We start from the raw sequence: 17,988 nt of genomic DNA on the forward strand, positions 1-17,988 counted from the left end.
ACCAAGCCCTTCTGTAAGCCTTTGCAGAGGTGGATTGGGTGAAGGGACAACCGATCATCACAACACATTTCATCCTGGATTACTGCGTGTATCTGCACATTTTGTGACCTGGTCAAGATCCCTCCACTTGCATTTAATGGAGAGATCATGCACAAGTCATGCACAAGCTTCCTTGGAAGTATTCCTGGTTTATATAGCCATCCAAGAAATTTGAAGAGCCTCAACATGTATCATTGGTGCATATCTTTAGCTTTACTTTGCATTCTGCTATCATGCAAAAGTCACGTCAGGACATGGCCTTTGCTATCAATGTTTTGGAGTCAGCCAGACTGTAACTCTTTCCCTCTCCTGCTGGGTATTGGCTTGTGAATCACCTCATTAGAATTCATATGAGTAAGTATTCTAAGAAGAAAAAATGGTTACTCACCTTTAACTGTTGTTCTTAGAGATGTATTGCTCATATTTATTACATATCCACCCATCCTTCCCTTTTGTTGGAGTAGCTGTCAAGAAGGAACTATAAAGGACTCCACAGCCAACCAAACAAGTAGCAGCTAGGGTTAAAACTTTCCAGCAGTTGTGCATATGGTGTGCATACGCTAATTGGAATAAATATGAGCAATACATCTTGAAGAACAACTGTTACAAGATGAGTAACCTTTTTTTTAGCACTTCTATGATTGTTGGACTGTTTATATGAGAGACACATGTACAGATAAGGGACAAAAACTGGACCATTTGTGGAATGTAATTGGGTAAAGGTGCATATGTATAGCTATGGATCCACCATTACACAAAGGCTGTGTAGGCTATTACATCTTGTGGTGCCCTACTGCTGCACTTAATTTATCAGCCAAATTTTGTGCTTTTTGTGAGAGTAGTCCTTTCATTTTGATTTGATTAAGTACCCAGTCTTTCTCCAGAGGGTTTTTCTGCCATAAGTCTTTCAGGAATAAGATATGAAGAAGCAATTCTCAGCAGAGAAAGGAAGACTACTTATTTTAACAGCTGATTTCTAAGTATATTATGTCAGCAGACCTACATCAACCATATCATTCATCTTTTTCTGCTTCATTGGAGTCCTTGCATGGTATATGGAATAAAGATACTGAAAGTGGGGCTGCAGCTTCTTATATTGACATGCACCAATCATTCAGGGCTGTGCACAAGTCCACTTACAAATGCAACATTCATTTATTTCTCTCTAGTTCAGAATTTTTTTTCATACTTTGAAGGGCCTACAGTACAAGTGAATCTCAAACGAATGTACCACAATGATGCAGAAAGTGATTCTGATGAAGTAGAAATGAGGAAGGAAGAAGAAAAGAAAACAAAGCTGCTCCCTAGAAAATTGTTTAAAGCAGATGATGATACTACATATCAAGGTTAGTTGGAGCAATAGTCATACTAGAAATGTAAACCAGAAAACTGTTAAAAGTATTAACTATGGAAGATAACATTGCAATTCTAATTAAAATGCTTAGGATCTCTTAATAAGCTCCATTTTTATTGCAGCCATTTAAGAAAAAAGCATCACCTGATTTTTCTTTGAGAATGCTGTGGAATTTTTTTTCCTTACCTTAACATAAATGTTCAAGAAATATAGCAATTGGCTTATTATCACTCAGATGAATAAAAGAAACTAAAATTTTATCCCTTGTGATCAATATAGGGCTACTTTCATGTTTCCAAGAATTCTCTCCAAATTGGAATTTGAATGTTTATATTTTGCCTAACTAAATTTGCAGTAGTTTATCAGTTGAGTACATTATTCTATGACATCACTTCTTATTGAAATAGGAACACATTTTCCATAAACCGTGTTATGTCTCTATGTATTAGGAAGTAAGGGGGCAAATAATTCTGAGTCACTGGAGGTATATTGGATAAATGAGTGCCCCCTATTCTCAAATGCAGGGGTGCCATTTCATATTTTGGTAGGTGGACAGCTTACCCCATGATTCCATTCCAGAAGCTAATTAGGCACTTGGAAAAACTCATGATTTTTTGTGTGCAGGTGATAACTTAGAAATTAACTGATACAAACAGTGTTACTAATTCTTATATAAAGAAAAAATATAACAAATACTAATTAAAGTCATATTTTAAGTTAATTTTTAAATTTAGAACAAACAGCAAAATTCCAGGGTTAGTAAATTTTGTGGACCTCCAGTAGGCTCTAAGATGGGGACAAAACTGAGGGGTTCAGTATATGGAACAGGGCTGCCAGTGAGTGGGAAAAGTACGGGGATGCAGGATCTGGGTAGGAGGTGGGGTGTAGGAGGTGGAGAGGGTGTGATATAGAGTGCAGGAGCAGGTTGGAAGCAGGGTGTCTGGCCAGAGGGAGGAGGCAAAAGCAAGGGAAGGTACAGTGAGTGGCCATGAGAGAGGGTGCAGAAGCAAGGGTAGGTGCAGGAGAAAGACACAGTAAGAGTATGTCTACACTGCTACCCTAATTCGAATTATGGCAGCTAATGTAGGCATTCGAACTTGCAAATGAAGCCCGGGATTTAAATATCCCAGGCTTCGTTTGCATGTTCCTGGGCGCCACCATTTTTAAATGCCCCATAGTTCGAACTCCCTGCCTGTGGCTACACGGACTAGGTAGTTCGAATTAAAGCTCCTAATTCGAACTACCGTTAAACCTCCTTGCAGGAGTGCTGGGTTTCTGTTTATGCTTCCCTCTCTCCTGGCTTAGAGGGGACTCCCTAAAGTCCCTCTCCTGTTAAATTAATAGGGGGGAGTGAGCTGAAGCATGGATTCAATGTTTTTAATAAAATGAGGCAAAAAAGTCCTAGAGCTGGGGAGGGCACTTTGTAAACCTCTGTTGAGTCATAGAATTTGTTGTGTCCTTTCCTCTTGCTAGGTAAATCCTTAATGCAGTGTGCAAGGACTGATTCCTTTTCCAGAAAAGGGAAGAAGTGTGCTGCAACAACAGAAATAATGGGTAAGCAATCTTTTGTTTTCACTTTCTATCCTAAATTGCTACCTGTTCTTGTTTTACGATGCATAATAGTAGCTAACTTCATTCAAGAAGTTATTGCAGTCTCTTTGTTAGACATGACAATACCTGTTTTATGTTAGTATTGGTATATCTTTAAATTTTTAAACCATTTTGAAATCCTTTAGTAGAAATGTGTTATGAAAATTCAAGGTATGGTTGGGTCATATTCTTATGTACTTATGAGGGCTACCTGCTTTGAACACAAGATCTCTGCCTTCTTAGAGATCTATCCATTTGGGTCATAATGTTCAAATATGAAACATACATGCCAAATGTGTGTGTTTTTTGAGCAGATTTCCAAAAGGTCTAATATTGGCCTGCTTTTGTTCATGCACAACTTTTTAAAGTTTTCATAGAATCATAGAATACTAGAACTGGAATGGACAATGAGATGTCATCAAATCCAGTCCCCTGCCCTCACAGCAAGACCAAGTGCCATCTAGATCATCCCTGGCAGATATCTGTCCAACCTGCACTTGAATATCTCCAGAGATAGAGATTCTACAACCCCATATGCAATTTATTCCACTACTTATCCCCCTGACAGTTAATGTTTTCCTAGCGTCCAACTTAAACTTCCCTTGCTGTAATTTAAGTCCATTATTTCTTGTTCTATAGTCAGAGTTAAGGGAAATAAATTTTTCCCTCCATTTTAGGTACTTGAAAACTGATATCATGTCCCCTCTCAGTCTTCTCTTTTCCAAACTACACAAGCCCCATTCTTTCAGTCTTACCTCATAGGTCATGTTTCCTAGACCTTCAGTCATTTTTGTTGTTCTTCTCTGAACCATCTCCAATTTTTCCATGTCTTTCCTGAAGTTGTCCAGAAAGTGTCCAGAACTGGACACAATGCACCAGTTGAGGCCTAATCAGCGCAGAGTAGAGGGGAAGAATTCTTCCAGAGATGTCTCTCTTGTTGTTCCACAGTAGGTGTCAGTGAGCCCCTGCACCATGTGTCAGAATTTTCAGAGCAGTATCCCCTGGGCTGCCCAGGCATGGTATCCTGATATCATGCATGTGCGAGCCTCCTTCCCCATCAGTTCAGAGACGGAGTTCTGCAATGTTCCTCAGCTAACCTGGTTCTTTGCTATTTTCAGTAGATGGATAAGTAATACTGTTTTTTTTTTCTCCTAGTTACAGGTTTTCTCCCTTTTCTTCTCTCCACCCTCCCCCACCCCAAATTGTTTTTTCTTTTTCCTTCCCTGTTAGATTGAATACCTGGTTCCGAAGGCTTTAAATATTGCACTTCTTGCAATGACCCAATCCCAGTCTTGGATGGGCATTCGCAATGCATCCATTGCCTCGGGGAATCCCATGTCTCCCAAAAATGTCCACTGCTCAAAACTTAAAACACAAGCTTGTTAGTACAGAGATTTTTGCCTCATGCTCATAGTATCTGAAACCCCCCAGACCACCAGAGATTTAAAAAAAAACGCTAAAAAGCACACTTTTTCAGTACCACGAAATGCTCCGCCACTGAAACAGCAGTCCCTGGCAACTTCAGTGCTGAAATTGTCCACAGCGCCACATCTCAGGACCCATGATGCTCCGAGCATCTCAGGCATCTCCGGCACAACAAAATCCAGTGCATGCAAACCCCGTGCTGAGGCTATAGACTTCAAGTTGCCTGCCTCATAACACACGACACCACCCAGCACCAATTCTGCCTCACCAACAGCGCTGGCACTTCTTCTGGCACCCACTGTTCTTCTTCGAGTGGTCCCCGTGGGTGCTCCACTCTGGGTGTCGGGCTCGTCCCGGCGCCGCTGATCGGAGGCTTTTCGTAGCCGTAACTGGCCGGACCGCGCATGCGCGGCAGGCTTCGCGCGGTTTCTTCAGTCACGCGGTCCGGCCCCCCCGCCAGTTCCTTTCAACCGTCCTAGGTTGCTGACAGACTTCAGATTCTCTCCTCAGAGACAGATCCTTAAGAGATAAACGTTAAAATTATTACAAGTTTTCCACAGTTTATTGTTAATTAGTTAGTTAGTTAGTCGTTTGTTCGTTTAAAAAAAAAAAAAAAATTTTTTTTCGAAGTTCAGTAGATAGTTAGTTACGGTTTTTTCTCTATTATTCGTTATTGTTGTAAGAATATATATATATATATATCATGCCCGGCTCTCCGGGGTTTAAGAAATGTGTTCGATGCAAGGACCCCATGCCAGCGTCAGATGGCCACGACGCGTGCATACGCTGCTTGGGAGAGTCCCATGTGCCGGGAAAATGTGCCCATTGCTCGAAGTTAACGGCCAGGGCACGTAAAGACAGAGACATGAGGCTGAAGCTTATCTTGTTTGATAAGGCTTTACAGCCCTCTGAAGCGCCTCAACGGGAGTCTTCCCGAACTCTTGAGAAGACGTCTCCACCGTGCATGGGGTCGACTCAAAAGAAATCTAAGCGAGTCTCCCCAGCGCGCTCTCTGGCTGCGGTCCCTCGATCTAGAATCAGCGAGGGTGACCAACCGGGTACCTCTGGAGTGGGGTATAAACCCGCGAAACACAAGCGAGACAGAGGGAAATCAGTGGGGCGGTCGTCTTCAGCGCCGGCACCGTCCACTGCCGCCAGCCCTACCAGGCAGCAATCGGCACCGATGAGTCGAGAACGGCACCCTATAGATCCGGCCGACCATAAGACCTCGGCACCACCGGTGCGGAAACATACCACGGCGCCGCAGTCGGCACCGGCTCAACCATCGGCACCGACAAACCAGACGGCACCGACGCGCCTAACGCCTGTGGCACCTGACGCGGTGCCGAGCGACAGCCATGCCTCGGTGTCGGGGGCGGCACCGCATGCGCTTAAGAAAGGGGTCACGGAACCGGCAGACCGTAGTACCCCGGTTTCCCCTAAGGCACCGGAGAGTCAGCTTCCCTCCCCATCAGTGTCGGTACCGCATTCTCCTATACTACTCTCAGACGATGACGATCGCGTCTCCAGACGCTCTCCTGATAAAGGTCCGGTACCGACGAAGGCTCAAAGAAAGTCACTTCCTCGAAGATCGTCTCCTTCGCCATCTCCAAAGTTCTCGCCGGCACCGTCTCCCTCCCCCCCGCGATATCATGTGCCAAGGGAATCGCGGTACTATCACGCCTCGCGTTCTCCATACCACTACTCGAGGCCGCACTACACGCATGTTTACAGACATCCCATTCCACACTTCGGGATGCGATCTCCTATATCTCGCTCACCATCCCGCTCACCTTCGAGGTCATATGGAAGCAGGTACAGCGTTCCCTATTCATCTAGGAGACCGTCTCCCGATTACTCTTATCGTCATCGAGAGCCGGACTATTCCCCATATGCCTACTCAAGGTCTCGGTCACCTCATTCCTGTCGCTGCCGTACCTCGCAGCACGAGCACCAGTCACCAGTGGGTTCCCCGCAACGCTCGGTTCAAACCCCAAAAATTCGGGCGGCTGCTCCCTCGCCGCCTCCTCAGATATCGGATCCCGAGGAGGGCCAGATTTCAGATGAGGATGCCCCCTCACACGCGATATCTCCACAGGACGTGGCCTCATCCTCTCCGGACGAAGCGGTGTTTCAAGGGAACGATTCACCCCCGGACGACAGTCGAGAGTTCCAAGATCTGTTTAAGCGGGTAGCTGACACGCAGAACGTTCATGCGACTGACGTTCAGATGAAGCACTACAAATTGCTTAAAAACCTGCATCCCAAACAACAGTCCAGAGCAGCGCTCCCGATTGACGAGGCGATCCTTGAACCAGCCTCAGAGATATGGCACACCCCGGCCTCTGTCCCGCCCACATCTAAACGGGTAGAGAAGAGATATTTTGTACCTTCTAAGGGCTTAGAGTTTCTTTTTACTCATCCCCAACCGAACTCATTGATAGTGGACGCAGCCCTGAATCGAGCTAAGAATCCGCAGGCGAGGAATGCGACAGCGGAGAAAGAAGCGAAGAAATTGGACATATTTGGTAGAAAGGTCTACTCATCCTCTACCCTTCTTCTTCGCATTGCCGATTATGCAGCGCTACTGTCCAATCATGGGTTTGACAACATAGCCAAGCTATCAGGTCTGGCCCAGAATGCCTCCGAGGAGGATAAAGCCATTCTGCGCGCGGTGGTGCAGGAAGAATACGCTTGCTCTCGTGCCAGTCTCCAGATAGCCATGGATGTTGCGGACACGGCTGCGAGATCAATAGCCACCGCGATATCCATGCGTAGAGCTTCATGGCTGGCGGCGGCGGGTGCTCCGAGAGACCTTCAGGCGAAAGTTGAAGACCTCCCGTTCGACAAATTAAAATTGTTTGCGGACAAAACGGATGAACTACTTCACACCGGGAAGGACTCCCGGACGACCCTTCGTATGCTGGGCATGTACGTCCCACCGTTCCGCCGTCGGAGATTCTTCCCATACCAGAGGCGATACGATTTCCAATTTCAGAGGCAACAACCCCGTCCGTTTGACCACACCCGATCCAAACAGAGGCCACAACGCCGGCGCCCGCAACCTTCCAGGGCGAACAATCATCCGCAGACCAAACAACAGGTTTGACGGGTCTGTCGAGGGCGCAATCGTACCAATCGCGACCGCAATTACTACCAATACCTCTCCCATCTTCCATCATCGTCTTCGGCCCTATTATCATCGTTGGGCTGCGATAACCACCGACAAATGGGTATTGGACATAGTGAAATCGGGTTTCACCATCCCCTTTACTTCAATTCCCCCTTCCCACCCACCAACCCCGTCCCTTTTCAGGGACCCCTCTCACGAAACTCTTTTGCGACAGGAGGTCCTACGCTTGCTCGCCATAGGAGCCATAGAAAGAGTCCCGAAAGAGTTCTGGGGGAAAGGGTTTTATTCCCGTTACTTTCTGACAGAAAAGAAGTCAGGAGGATGGAGACCGATACTCGACTTGCGACTTCTCAATCGTTATCTGAGAAAAATGCGTTTCAAGATGGTAACATTAGCAACAATAATTCCGTCTCTGATTCGCGGCGATTGGTTTGCGGCCCTCGACTTGCAGGACGCATATTTTCACATTACAATTCACCCGGCACACAGACGCTTTCTACGCTTTGCAATGCTCAACGACCATTTCCAATACAGAGTTCTTCCCTTCGGTCTCGCGGCAGCTCCCAGAATCTTCTCGAAAACGCTGGCGGTAGTTGCAGCATACCTACGACGGCAGCACGTCCTTATATTCCCCTACTTGGACGACTGCCTCATAAAGGCCTCAACGCACCAGGAGACCGTACAAATGGTTTCGTTGGCCAGAAACACGTTCGATTCGCTCGGCCTGATATTAAACGAGCAGAAGTCGACCACTGTCCCGACGCAAACTATAAAGTTCATAGGCGCAGTACTAGGCTCGGTCACGGAAAGGGCATACTTACCTTTAGACAGATTTCAGGCCATACAGAATCTGATAAGAGTCCTCGATATCGCTCCGACCGTGTCTGTGCATACATGCCTCCGCCTCCTGGGCCACATGGCTTCCACCACTTTCGTGGTTCCTCACGCCAGACTCCACTTCAGGGACCTTCAGCACTGGTTACGGAAGGTATACTTGCCTCAGAAAGACAGCATCCGCAAGGCAGTTATTCCACCGCCTCACGTTCACGACTCTCTACGCTGGTGGAAACGCACGGAGACGCTCCTCTCCGGAGTTCCGTTCCATTGTCCTCAGCCTTCTATGCTCATAACAACAGATGCATCTCTCATAGGCTGGGGAGCGCACATGGACAGCGACCGCGTTCAGGGCAAATGGTCCACCATAGAGAGCACATACCACATCAATCTCCTAGAGTTGCGGGCCATTTTCCTGGCATGCAAGCATTTTCTTCCACGCATAAGGCATGCCGCTGTCAGGATACTCACAGACAATGTAGCGGCGATGTACTACATAAACCGGCAAGGGGGTGCCAAATCTCGTTCCCTTTGTGCGGAGGCAGTACGGTTGTGGAACTGGTGCATAAGGAACGATGTAACCATCATGGCATCGTACTTACCTGGCATCAGCAATGTTATTGCGGACTCGTTAAGCAGACAATTCCCAGTAGATCACGAGTGGGAAATGAGGGCAGACGTTCTTCGACACATCTTTCGCAAATGGGGAACTCCGAAACTAGACCTGTTTGCCACGACGCAGAATGCCAAGTGTCCCCAGTTCTGTTCCAGAGGGGGGATCGGAAGAGGGTCTCTGGGCGATGCTCTTCTAATGACTTGGACGGGACCCCTCCTCTACGCGTTTCCCCCGACGGTCTTAATACCGCGAGCTCTCGAGAAGATAATGCTCGAGCGAGCGACGGTCATCTTAATAGCTCCGGCATGGCCGAGACAGCCGTGGTACCCGCTGTTGCACAGGCTGTCGATACGCCCACCGTGGACACTCCCCCTTCACCCAGACTTGTTGTCCCAGCAGAAGGGAGCCCTCTTGCACCCCAGACTCGAGTCGCTTCACCTCACAGCGTGGTTCATAGCTGGCTCAGACTAGACGAGCACCTTTGTTCACAGCGAGTTAAAACAATTCTTATGAGTAGCAGAAAGACTTCTACTCGGAGATCTTACCTGGCAAAATGGCACAGGTTCCAGCAATGGTGTCAAGCTATAAACGTACAACCTATTACTTCCCCTCTACAACACATCCTGGACTATATCCTCCACCTCCATGACTCGGGTCTAGCCATGGCTACATTGAGAGTTCATTTAGCAGCGATCAGTGCCTTTCATGAACCTCTGCAGGGTACTTCGATTTTCTCCCACCAAATTACTAAAAGGTTTCTAAAAGGCCTAGTGAACCTGCATCCGCCCCACAGGCCCCCTCCACCAACCTGGAACCTCGATTTGGTCCTACGGGCAATTATGCATCCCCCCTTCGAACCGTTGGCATCAGTACCACTTCGAATGTTAACGATGAAAGTAGTATTCTTATTGGCTATCACTTCCGCACGAAGAGTGAGCGAGTTAGGGGCGTTGATGGCGAGTCCACCCTACACTTCCTTTTCAAAGACCACAGTGACCTTACGTCTACACCCAGCGTTCATCCCCAAGGTCAACACTTCCTTTCATATTAATGAACCCATAGTTTTAACTGCCTTCTACCCTAGACCGCATGCTTCTTCGTCAGAAACTTTGCTGCACATGCTTGATGTGCGACGAGCACTCGCTTTTTATATAGACAGAACACGCTCATGGAGACGCACGGACAGACTACTTGTGTCCATAGCACAGCGCTCTAAAGGCAACCCTCTTTCCAGTCAACGCATAGCTAGGTTGATTACCGCTTGCATTACAACCTGTCATTCACTGAAGGGAAAACCTCTCGCTTCTCAGCCTGCTGCGCATTCCACTAGGGCAATGGCCACCTCCACTGCATTTGCTAGAGGTGTGCCTCTCAGCGACATCTGCCGAGCAGCCACCTGGTCCTCTAGCACCTCCTTTGTTCATCATTATGCGATTGTGCGACGTTGGTCCTCGGACGCAGCAGTAGCGTCCGCAGTTTTAGCCTCTACGGAGGAACACTGACCCGGTGCGCATGGGGGTTACTGCTTGGTACTCACCTAGAGTGGAGCACCCACGGGGACCACTCGAAGAAGAAGGGGAAGTTACTCACCAGGTGTAGTAACGATCGTTCTTCGAGATGTGTCCCCGTGGGTGCTCCACGTCCCGCCCTCCTCCCCGCTCCGGGTCTGTTTTTGTTTCATTGCAGATTCCGGACGGTGACAGGAACTGGCGGGGGGGCCGGACCGCGTGACTGAAGAAACCGCGCGAAGCCTGCCGCGCATGCGCGGTCCGGCCAGTTACGGCTACGAAAAGCCTCCGATCAGCGGCGCCGGGACGAGCCCGACACCCAGAGTGGAGCACCCACGGGGACACATCTCGAAGAACGATCGTTACTACACCTGGTGAGTAACTTCCCCTTTCTGCTTCATTCAACACTAGCACTGCATTCAACAGCATGATCGGCACAGATACAAACCATAGCGTTACAAATTGCTTCAGTACAGCCTACTATCCATCATAGAGACCTTGTGGTCTCCTTGACTTTCAATTTACCCTTCTTTGGAACTGACCATTCATCATACACTCCAGCACCACACCATCTGCTATCTCAGGGACAGGTCTCAAGTGAGGAAGACGACGATGATGTGGAGGTAGTTTTCTCATCCCAGAATTCTCCTCCCACTGATCATTTCATTTATTATGCCAGAACTTGCCTGAGATGCACCGAACATAGAGACCTTCCTCCACAATATGTACAACTATGGATGCCACCCTCCAATGCCCCACCTACCACAGTGGCAATACTGGAGCTCATGAGCTCCACACTATAGGCACCAGTCTAAAGACCACATCAGGGCAACAGTCTTCTACGTGACAGTAAGAGACTTCACCTTTTTGGCCATATAGTATACATGTTATCCATACTCCAATTTCATGTAGCTAATTATGTGGCCTCACTAAGCGAATACAACCACAGAAACTATTCCAAGTTCAACAATTTTATTAGTGACATTCCAGAAGCAAAGAAACAACAATTCAAGGCTGTGATTACTGACTATCATACCATCTCCCAAACAGCCGTACAGGCAGCTCTCAATGTAGCTGATACAGCTGCGAGATCCACAGCAGTCATTGCAAGATGTGCCTCGTGGTTTAACTCTGCCTCCTTCCCACAGGAGATTCAATCCACAAGAATCAGAATGTTCTGAATCTGTCCAGCAAGTTTTACTTCACAGCAGAACTCAGAACACCCATAAAATAGATATGCAAAAATGAAGAGATTTTCACTCTGGTACTCTGACCAACAAGACCTCCAAAATTACGGCATCCCTACCTATGATCTTTGAATACTTATTATGCCTCAAACCTCGCCCTTAACTCCATTAGGGTATATCTTGCTGCTATAACTACCTTCCATCAAAAGATAGATGATTCATCAATTTTTGGAACACCCAGCTACTAAAAGATTCCTTAAAGACTTTCAGATGTCATTTACCCAGATGTCATTTCACCACCCGAACCCTGGGATCTTCACCTAGTCTTAAATGCACTCACATGTCCACCCTCCGAACCAATGGCTACATCCTCCCTTTTACACCTATCAATGAAAACAGTGTTCCTTGGAGCTATCCTATCCACTAGAAGAGTGGGAGAAATCGCTGATCTCATGATGGATCCCCCTTACACAACCTTTTTCAGAGACAAGGTGATTACATACTTACTTGAAATTCCTGCCTAAGATACATGTTTTTCTTCATTTTGAACAAGACAGTATACCTTCCTACCTTTTTCCTCAAACTCCATGCGAACCCATCTGATTCAACAATATACACACTCGACATACGCAGAGCACTCTCTTTTTCTATACATCAAATGAAACCATTCAGGACGTCCATCAAGTTCTTTGTCTCTATCGTGGACCATAACAAAGGTCAAGGTATCTCATGGCAGAGACTTTCATACTGGATCTCCAATTGTATTTGACTCAGTTACAATTCAGCCAGTGCTAATCCCTCTACAATCATTTGAGTGCATTCCCCCAGGGCTGTACATGTCTCAGTAGCCTTTTTACGCAAGGATCCAGTCACAGACATTTGTCAGTCTGCCATATGGGCCTGAGGCTAGACTTTGGCAAACATTACACACTAATACAGGGCCCACTATCTGACCTCAGAATGGCCAAGGCTGTCCTGTTCATGGGCTTTTTACTAGATTTGAAGCCCCTACGTCTTTATGTGACTGTAAAGCTGTATGTATTATTGTGGAATACCCACAGGGACATCTCCTGATGAAAAAGAGGAGGTTACTCACCTTGGTGCAGTAACTGACATTCTTTGAGATGAGTGTCCCTGTTATCCTCCCCTCTACTTGGGAGATTTTTCTCACTGGGAGTCTTTTCTCTGAGGTAGAGAAGGAACTGCAAGGGGTCGGGGGACTCAGGCATGCAGAATACCAGGACACTGAGTGCACGTGGTACAGGCTGTATGGCCTTGGGGACACTGCTCTGAAGATCCACAGCACAGGGGCGCACCAAAACCTACTCTGGGGCACCCACTGGGACACTTATCTTAAAGAATGTCAGTTACTGCACAAAGTAAGTAACCTCCTCTTCTCGTGTCTTGTTCACAACCCTCCTCTTAATGCATCCCAGAGTCATGTTTGCTTTTTTTTGCAACAGTGTCACACGGTTGATTCATATTTAGCGTGTTGTCCACTATGATCATTATATCCTTTTCTGTAGTACTCTTTCCTAGACAGCCACTTCCCATTTTGCATGTGTGAAACTGATTGTTCCTCCCTAATTGGAGTACTTTGCATTTGTCCTCTTGAAATTCATCCTGTTTACCTCAGAGCATTTCTCCAGTTTGTTCAGATCCTTTTGAATTATGACCCTGTCCTCCAAAGTACTTGCAACCCCTCCCAGCTTATTGTCATCTGCAAATTTTATAAGCATACTCTCTCTATTATCTAAATCATTGATGAAAATATTGAAAAGAACTGATCCCATGCAGAACCCCATTCACTATGCTCTTTCAGCATGACTGTGAACCATTGATAAACTACTCTCTGAGAATGGTTATCCAACCAGTTATGCACTCAGCTTTCAGTAGCCCCATCTGTGTTGTATTTCCCTAGTTTATTGATAAGATCATGTGAGACTGTATCAAATGCTTTACTACAGTCTAGATATACCACATCTACCACTTTCCCCTTATCCACAAGGCTTGTTATCCTATTAAAGAAAGCTATCAGGTTGGTTTGATTTTGTTCTTGACACCATGCTGATTGTTACTTATCACCTTATTTTTCTTCGAGTGATGTCCCTGTGGGTGCTCCACTGTTGGTATTGGGCTCATCCCGGCTTCACAGATCGGAGACTTTCAAGCAGCCATCAGGCAGGCTGCGCATGTGCAAGCGGAGAGCAGCATTCCTGCCTTTGAAGTAGCACTCGCAGCCCCCGCTTTTCCCTCAGTTCCTCCTTTGCTGCCCTGCAGTACGGATGGAGTTCAACCCTCTCCTCCTGCCTAATCAAGGGTCCCTCACAACACGCCATGATCAGGTTTACAAAGGCCTTTCTTAAATCGCTAGGCTTCATTATTAATGAGCAGAAATCCATGCTATGCCCTATGCAATCCCTATCCTTAGCACGAGCTCAGCCATATGCATCCTCACTTGTCTCAAGCTTATGGGACACATGGCGGCCACCACATACGTAGTTCCACATGCCAGGCTGCGCTTTCAATGTTTCCAGCACTGGATTTCTTCAGTGTACACTCCAGCCAGCCGCCACATCTTGCCTCCTCTATGGTTCCTTACCTCCGATGGTGTAGAACCTATGCAAAAAGATGCCTTTCCACCGTGAGCAGCTGTCCAAACTGATTACTACGGATGCCTCATTGATGGGCCGGCACTTCACATCAGTTATCTAAATCATTGATGAAAATATTTAACAGAACTGATCCCATGCAGAACCCCATTCACTATGCTCTTCCAGCATGACTATGAACTGAATCTCTAAAAATCTCCCCCAGTAGCTTTGTCCACCTTCTGAAATAAAAATTTGTCTCAAATACATTCCAAGAATTTGTTGGATAATCTGTGCCCTGCTATGTTATTTTCCCAACAAAAGTTTGGATAGTTGAAGTCTCCCATCACCACCAAGTCCCATGTTTTGGGTTATTTTGTTGTTTAAAAAAGCCTCTTCCGCCTCTTCTTCCTGGTTAGGTAGTCTGCAGTAGACCCCTGTCATGATATCATCCCTGTTTTTTACTCCTTTTAACCTTACCCAGAGACACTCAACAAATCTATCTCCGATGTCCATCTCAACCTCAGTCCAAGTATATACATTTTTAATATATAAGGCAATACCTCCTCCTTTTTTCCCTGCCTGTCCTTCCTTAACAAGCTGTACTCTTATATACCAATATTCCAATCATGTGTATTATCCCACTAAGTCTCTGTGATACCAACTATTTCATAGTTGTGTTTATGTACTAGCATTTCAAGTTCTTCCTGTTCATTCCTCATAATTTTTGTAGTTGTACATAGACAATTAAGAAACTCATCTGATTTTGCTCCCTCACCCCGTTCTGCTTTGTCTCCTCTTTATCCCTGATATTATAGCCCATGCTCCCCCACCCCCCAATTTCTGACCTGTCTCCCAGGTCTCCATATTTTTCACTTACCTATGGGCTTTGGTTTTTACATAATTTCATTTATGTGTTTAGAGTAAACTGAGGAGGTAGGCAGAGAAAGTGAGTATGTATATAATATATGTGTACTTGATAAATCTCTGGAGATGTTTCAGTGATTGACTAGATAATAGGCTTTTTAGCACATTTCTAAATAGTATATTTAAGAATTATAGATTTAAAATCTCTATAAATAATAGCTCAAGCAAAACATTTAACATGTTTAAAAACATTAGAAAGAAACAGATCAACCATATACAAATTAAAACAGTTAAAGTGAGAGAGGGGGTAATAAAATATAGAGAATAATTTAATTCCTGAATTTAAACTGGATGCAGTAGAAGGTGACATGAGCTCTAGTCTTAGGATTTATGAATTTAGTCATCGGAATTGCAATAACTTCTACTATATATACAATACATTAATATGATCCTACTTCTCTAACTTTACATGTGATTTTTACAATTTTTCAGTGTCCGAGAGTGTGTCTACTATGTCTGTAAATGAACTGTCTGTTTTGGATGGAGAGGTCTGGGAGGCTGGTTATTCAAGTGTAGGGCTAGGTCAGAAGCTACATAAGGAATTTACTAGGAAAATTCAGGTAAGCCATGTATGTGTGTATAGAAAAAATATTCTCTTTCTCATTAATTCTGCCTCATATAATCATGTTCAGCTGGAAACATCATTAACAGAGCTACATTATATATTATTGCATACAAAAATAAATATGAACAAAATATTGAGGCTGCTATGTCAAACACAGAGGCTGTGTCTACATTGGTGCGATCTTGCGCAAAAGCAGCTGCTTTTGCGCAAAAACTTGCTGCCTGTCTACACTGGCCGCGAGTTCTTGCGCAAGAACACTGACATTCTGATGTGTGAAATCAGTGCTTCTTGCTCAAGTACTATGATGCTTCCGCTCAGGAAGAAGCCGTCTTGCGCAACTGTTCTTGTAGACAGGCAACATGAATTTCTTGCTCAAGAAAGCCCTATGGTTAAAATGGCCATCAGAGCTTTCTTGCGCAAGAGAGAGTCTACACTGGCATGGATGCTCTGGCGCAAAAGCACATTTCTGGCGCAAAAGCCCCTGCCAGTGCAGACGCTCTCTTGCGCAAATACTTTAACGCAAGAACTCTTGCGTTAAAGAGTATTTGCGTAAGATCATGCCAATGTAGATGTAGCCAGAGAAGTTAGTAAATTCCAGATTAAGAGCTTCCTTTTTACATATGTATTATGATGCATTCTTTTAATTACATGATTATTCCTCCTGACCCCGCCCTCATTCAGAGCATAGTATGGACTCTACTCTGCTCCAGGACTGAGGCAACTCTTCACCATTTGTTTTTGTCCTTCAAAGGAGGCCCCATGTTTTATTTACTGCATACCATTCAAACCCTGCCCAGCATACAGAATTAATTTCCCCCAGGGTTTTTTTGGCACTCATCACTGCTGTATGTGAGTGGTTTAGAAATATTAATTAATTTATCTTAACAACACACCTGGTTGAGGTAGTTGTTGCTCCCAGTATTCTGATGGGAGACTAATGGACATTTTTCCATATAGACAATAACCTCATATGTTACGATAACCCTGTTTCACTGCCTGAGTTCTGTTCAGCCTCTGCATTGAAAGAAGCCTGAATCCTGTGGGAAAAAATTACGTGATCATGTAATTAAAAACTATATGAACAGGGAAGAAAAATTATGGTTGGTCAAGAACTCTCAATTCTGGCATGATGTGACTTAGTAACTTGAACATTACATTTAAAAACCTATTATAAAACAATTTCCTAGTTTTTAAAAAACACAGTATAAAAAAATTACATCATGTGAGTACTGTGTTTACAAATTAATCCATCGGCAGAGTTGGAACTTTTAAATCCGCAGCAGAGGCCTCTGTGAGTTATGGTACCTGGTAGTTACTAGAGGGTAATGAGAGACACTTTACCAGTTGGTTTCACAGTATTTGCTGACAGAAAAGGAATGTTGAAACTGAATCTTGGCTTCCATTTCAAGTTGTAGAGGGAAGGGCATATTCCATTGGTTACAGATTCTTTTATCTGTGTCCCCAGTATGTCTTCCTCCAGCTTGTGTCCCATGTGTCTGTGCTTCTGTCTGCTCTTGTCCCCTTCCAGCCTGTCCTCCTTCTCCAATTCCAGCTTCCTTCTGCTCTGTGGCCCCTTCTCTGCATTGAAGTCATGCTACTTCCTCTTTCTTCATTTGCGTGGGCACTGACAGGAGAGGATTCAGAATGCAGGAAAGGCAGTCTCCCTGTTCTTAAGCCTGGTACACAGAAGCCTCTGACATGAACAAACAGAAGAAAATACCTGCTCAGTCCCAGGCTACAGCAGGTTCAGTAAGCTCTCTGGAGATGGAATATGTTCAGTAAAGACAGAACATTTGTAGAATTTTGCTAATAGTCTCTAATAAACCTCTACTAAGTACATGCAAGCAGTGGTTTTTCTGAGACTTATACTTTCGTTACATTTGGATGGATTTTCACAAGGAAAGCAAAAAGTATGCCCCGAAAATGAGAATTAATTTCATGTTTGTCTACTGTAACCTATGATCTTATATAAGTACTGTAACTACTATGGATATGCTTTATAATACAATATTTTATCATTTTCTTCTCAGTCGAATAAACTGACAGTAATTTTAAAACATGCCTTTCTAGAGCCGCTCAAGAAGAATGGACCACTTTACCAAACAATCTTTAAAAACAGCTCATCAGCATTTGACAACAGTGAATTGTCAGTTGCATGATTGCAGGTCTGTAAGAGAATACTTATTCAAAAGTTTATTTGAATGACATAAATGCTTTTT

General features: G+C 45.1%; 1 protein-coding gene across 3 annotated transcripts in view; it reads left to right on the forward strand.

Annotated features, from left to right (window-relative positions):
- The window catches only part of SYCP2 (synaptonemal complex protein 2), a 142,497-nt gene that overhangs the window by 113,015 nt on the left and 11,494 nt on the right, over positions 1-17,988 (forward strand). For all 3 annotated transcript variants that reach the window (XM_075901108.1, XM_075901109.1, XM_014575077.3), the window contains 4 exons: positions 1,236-1,385; positions 2,867-2,947; positions 15,637-15,764; positions 17,840-17,934. In XM_075901108.1, the coding sequence (XP_075757223.1) occupies positions 1,236-1,385; positions 2,867-2,947; positions 15,637-15,764; positions 17,840-17,934 (454 nt within the window). The remainder of the gene's footprint in view (positions 1-1,235; positions 1,386-2,866; positions 2,948-15,636; positions 15,765-17,839; positions 17,935-17,988) is intronic.

The sequence above is a fragment of the Pelodiscus sinensis genome, chromosome 18 (assembly GCF_049634645.1).
Source record: "Pelodiscus sinensis isolate JC-2024 chromosome 18, ASM4963464v1, whole genome shotgun sequence".
Taxonomy (NCBI): Eukaryota; Metazoa; Chordata; order Testudines; family Trionychidae; genus Pelodiscus; species Pelodiscus sinensis.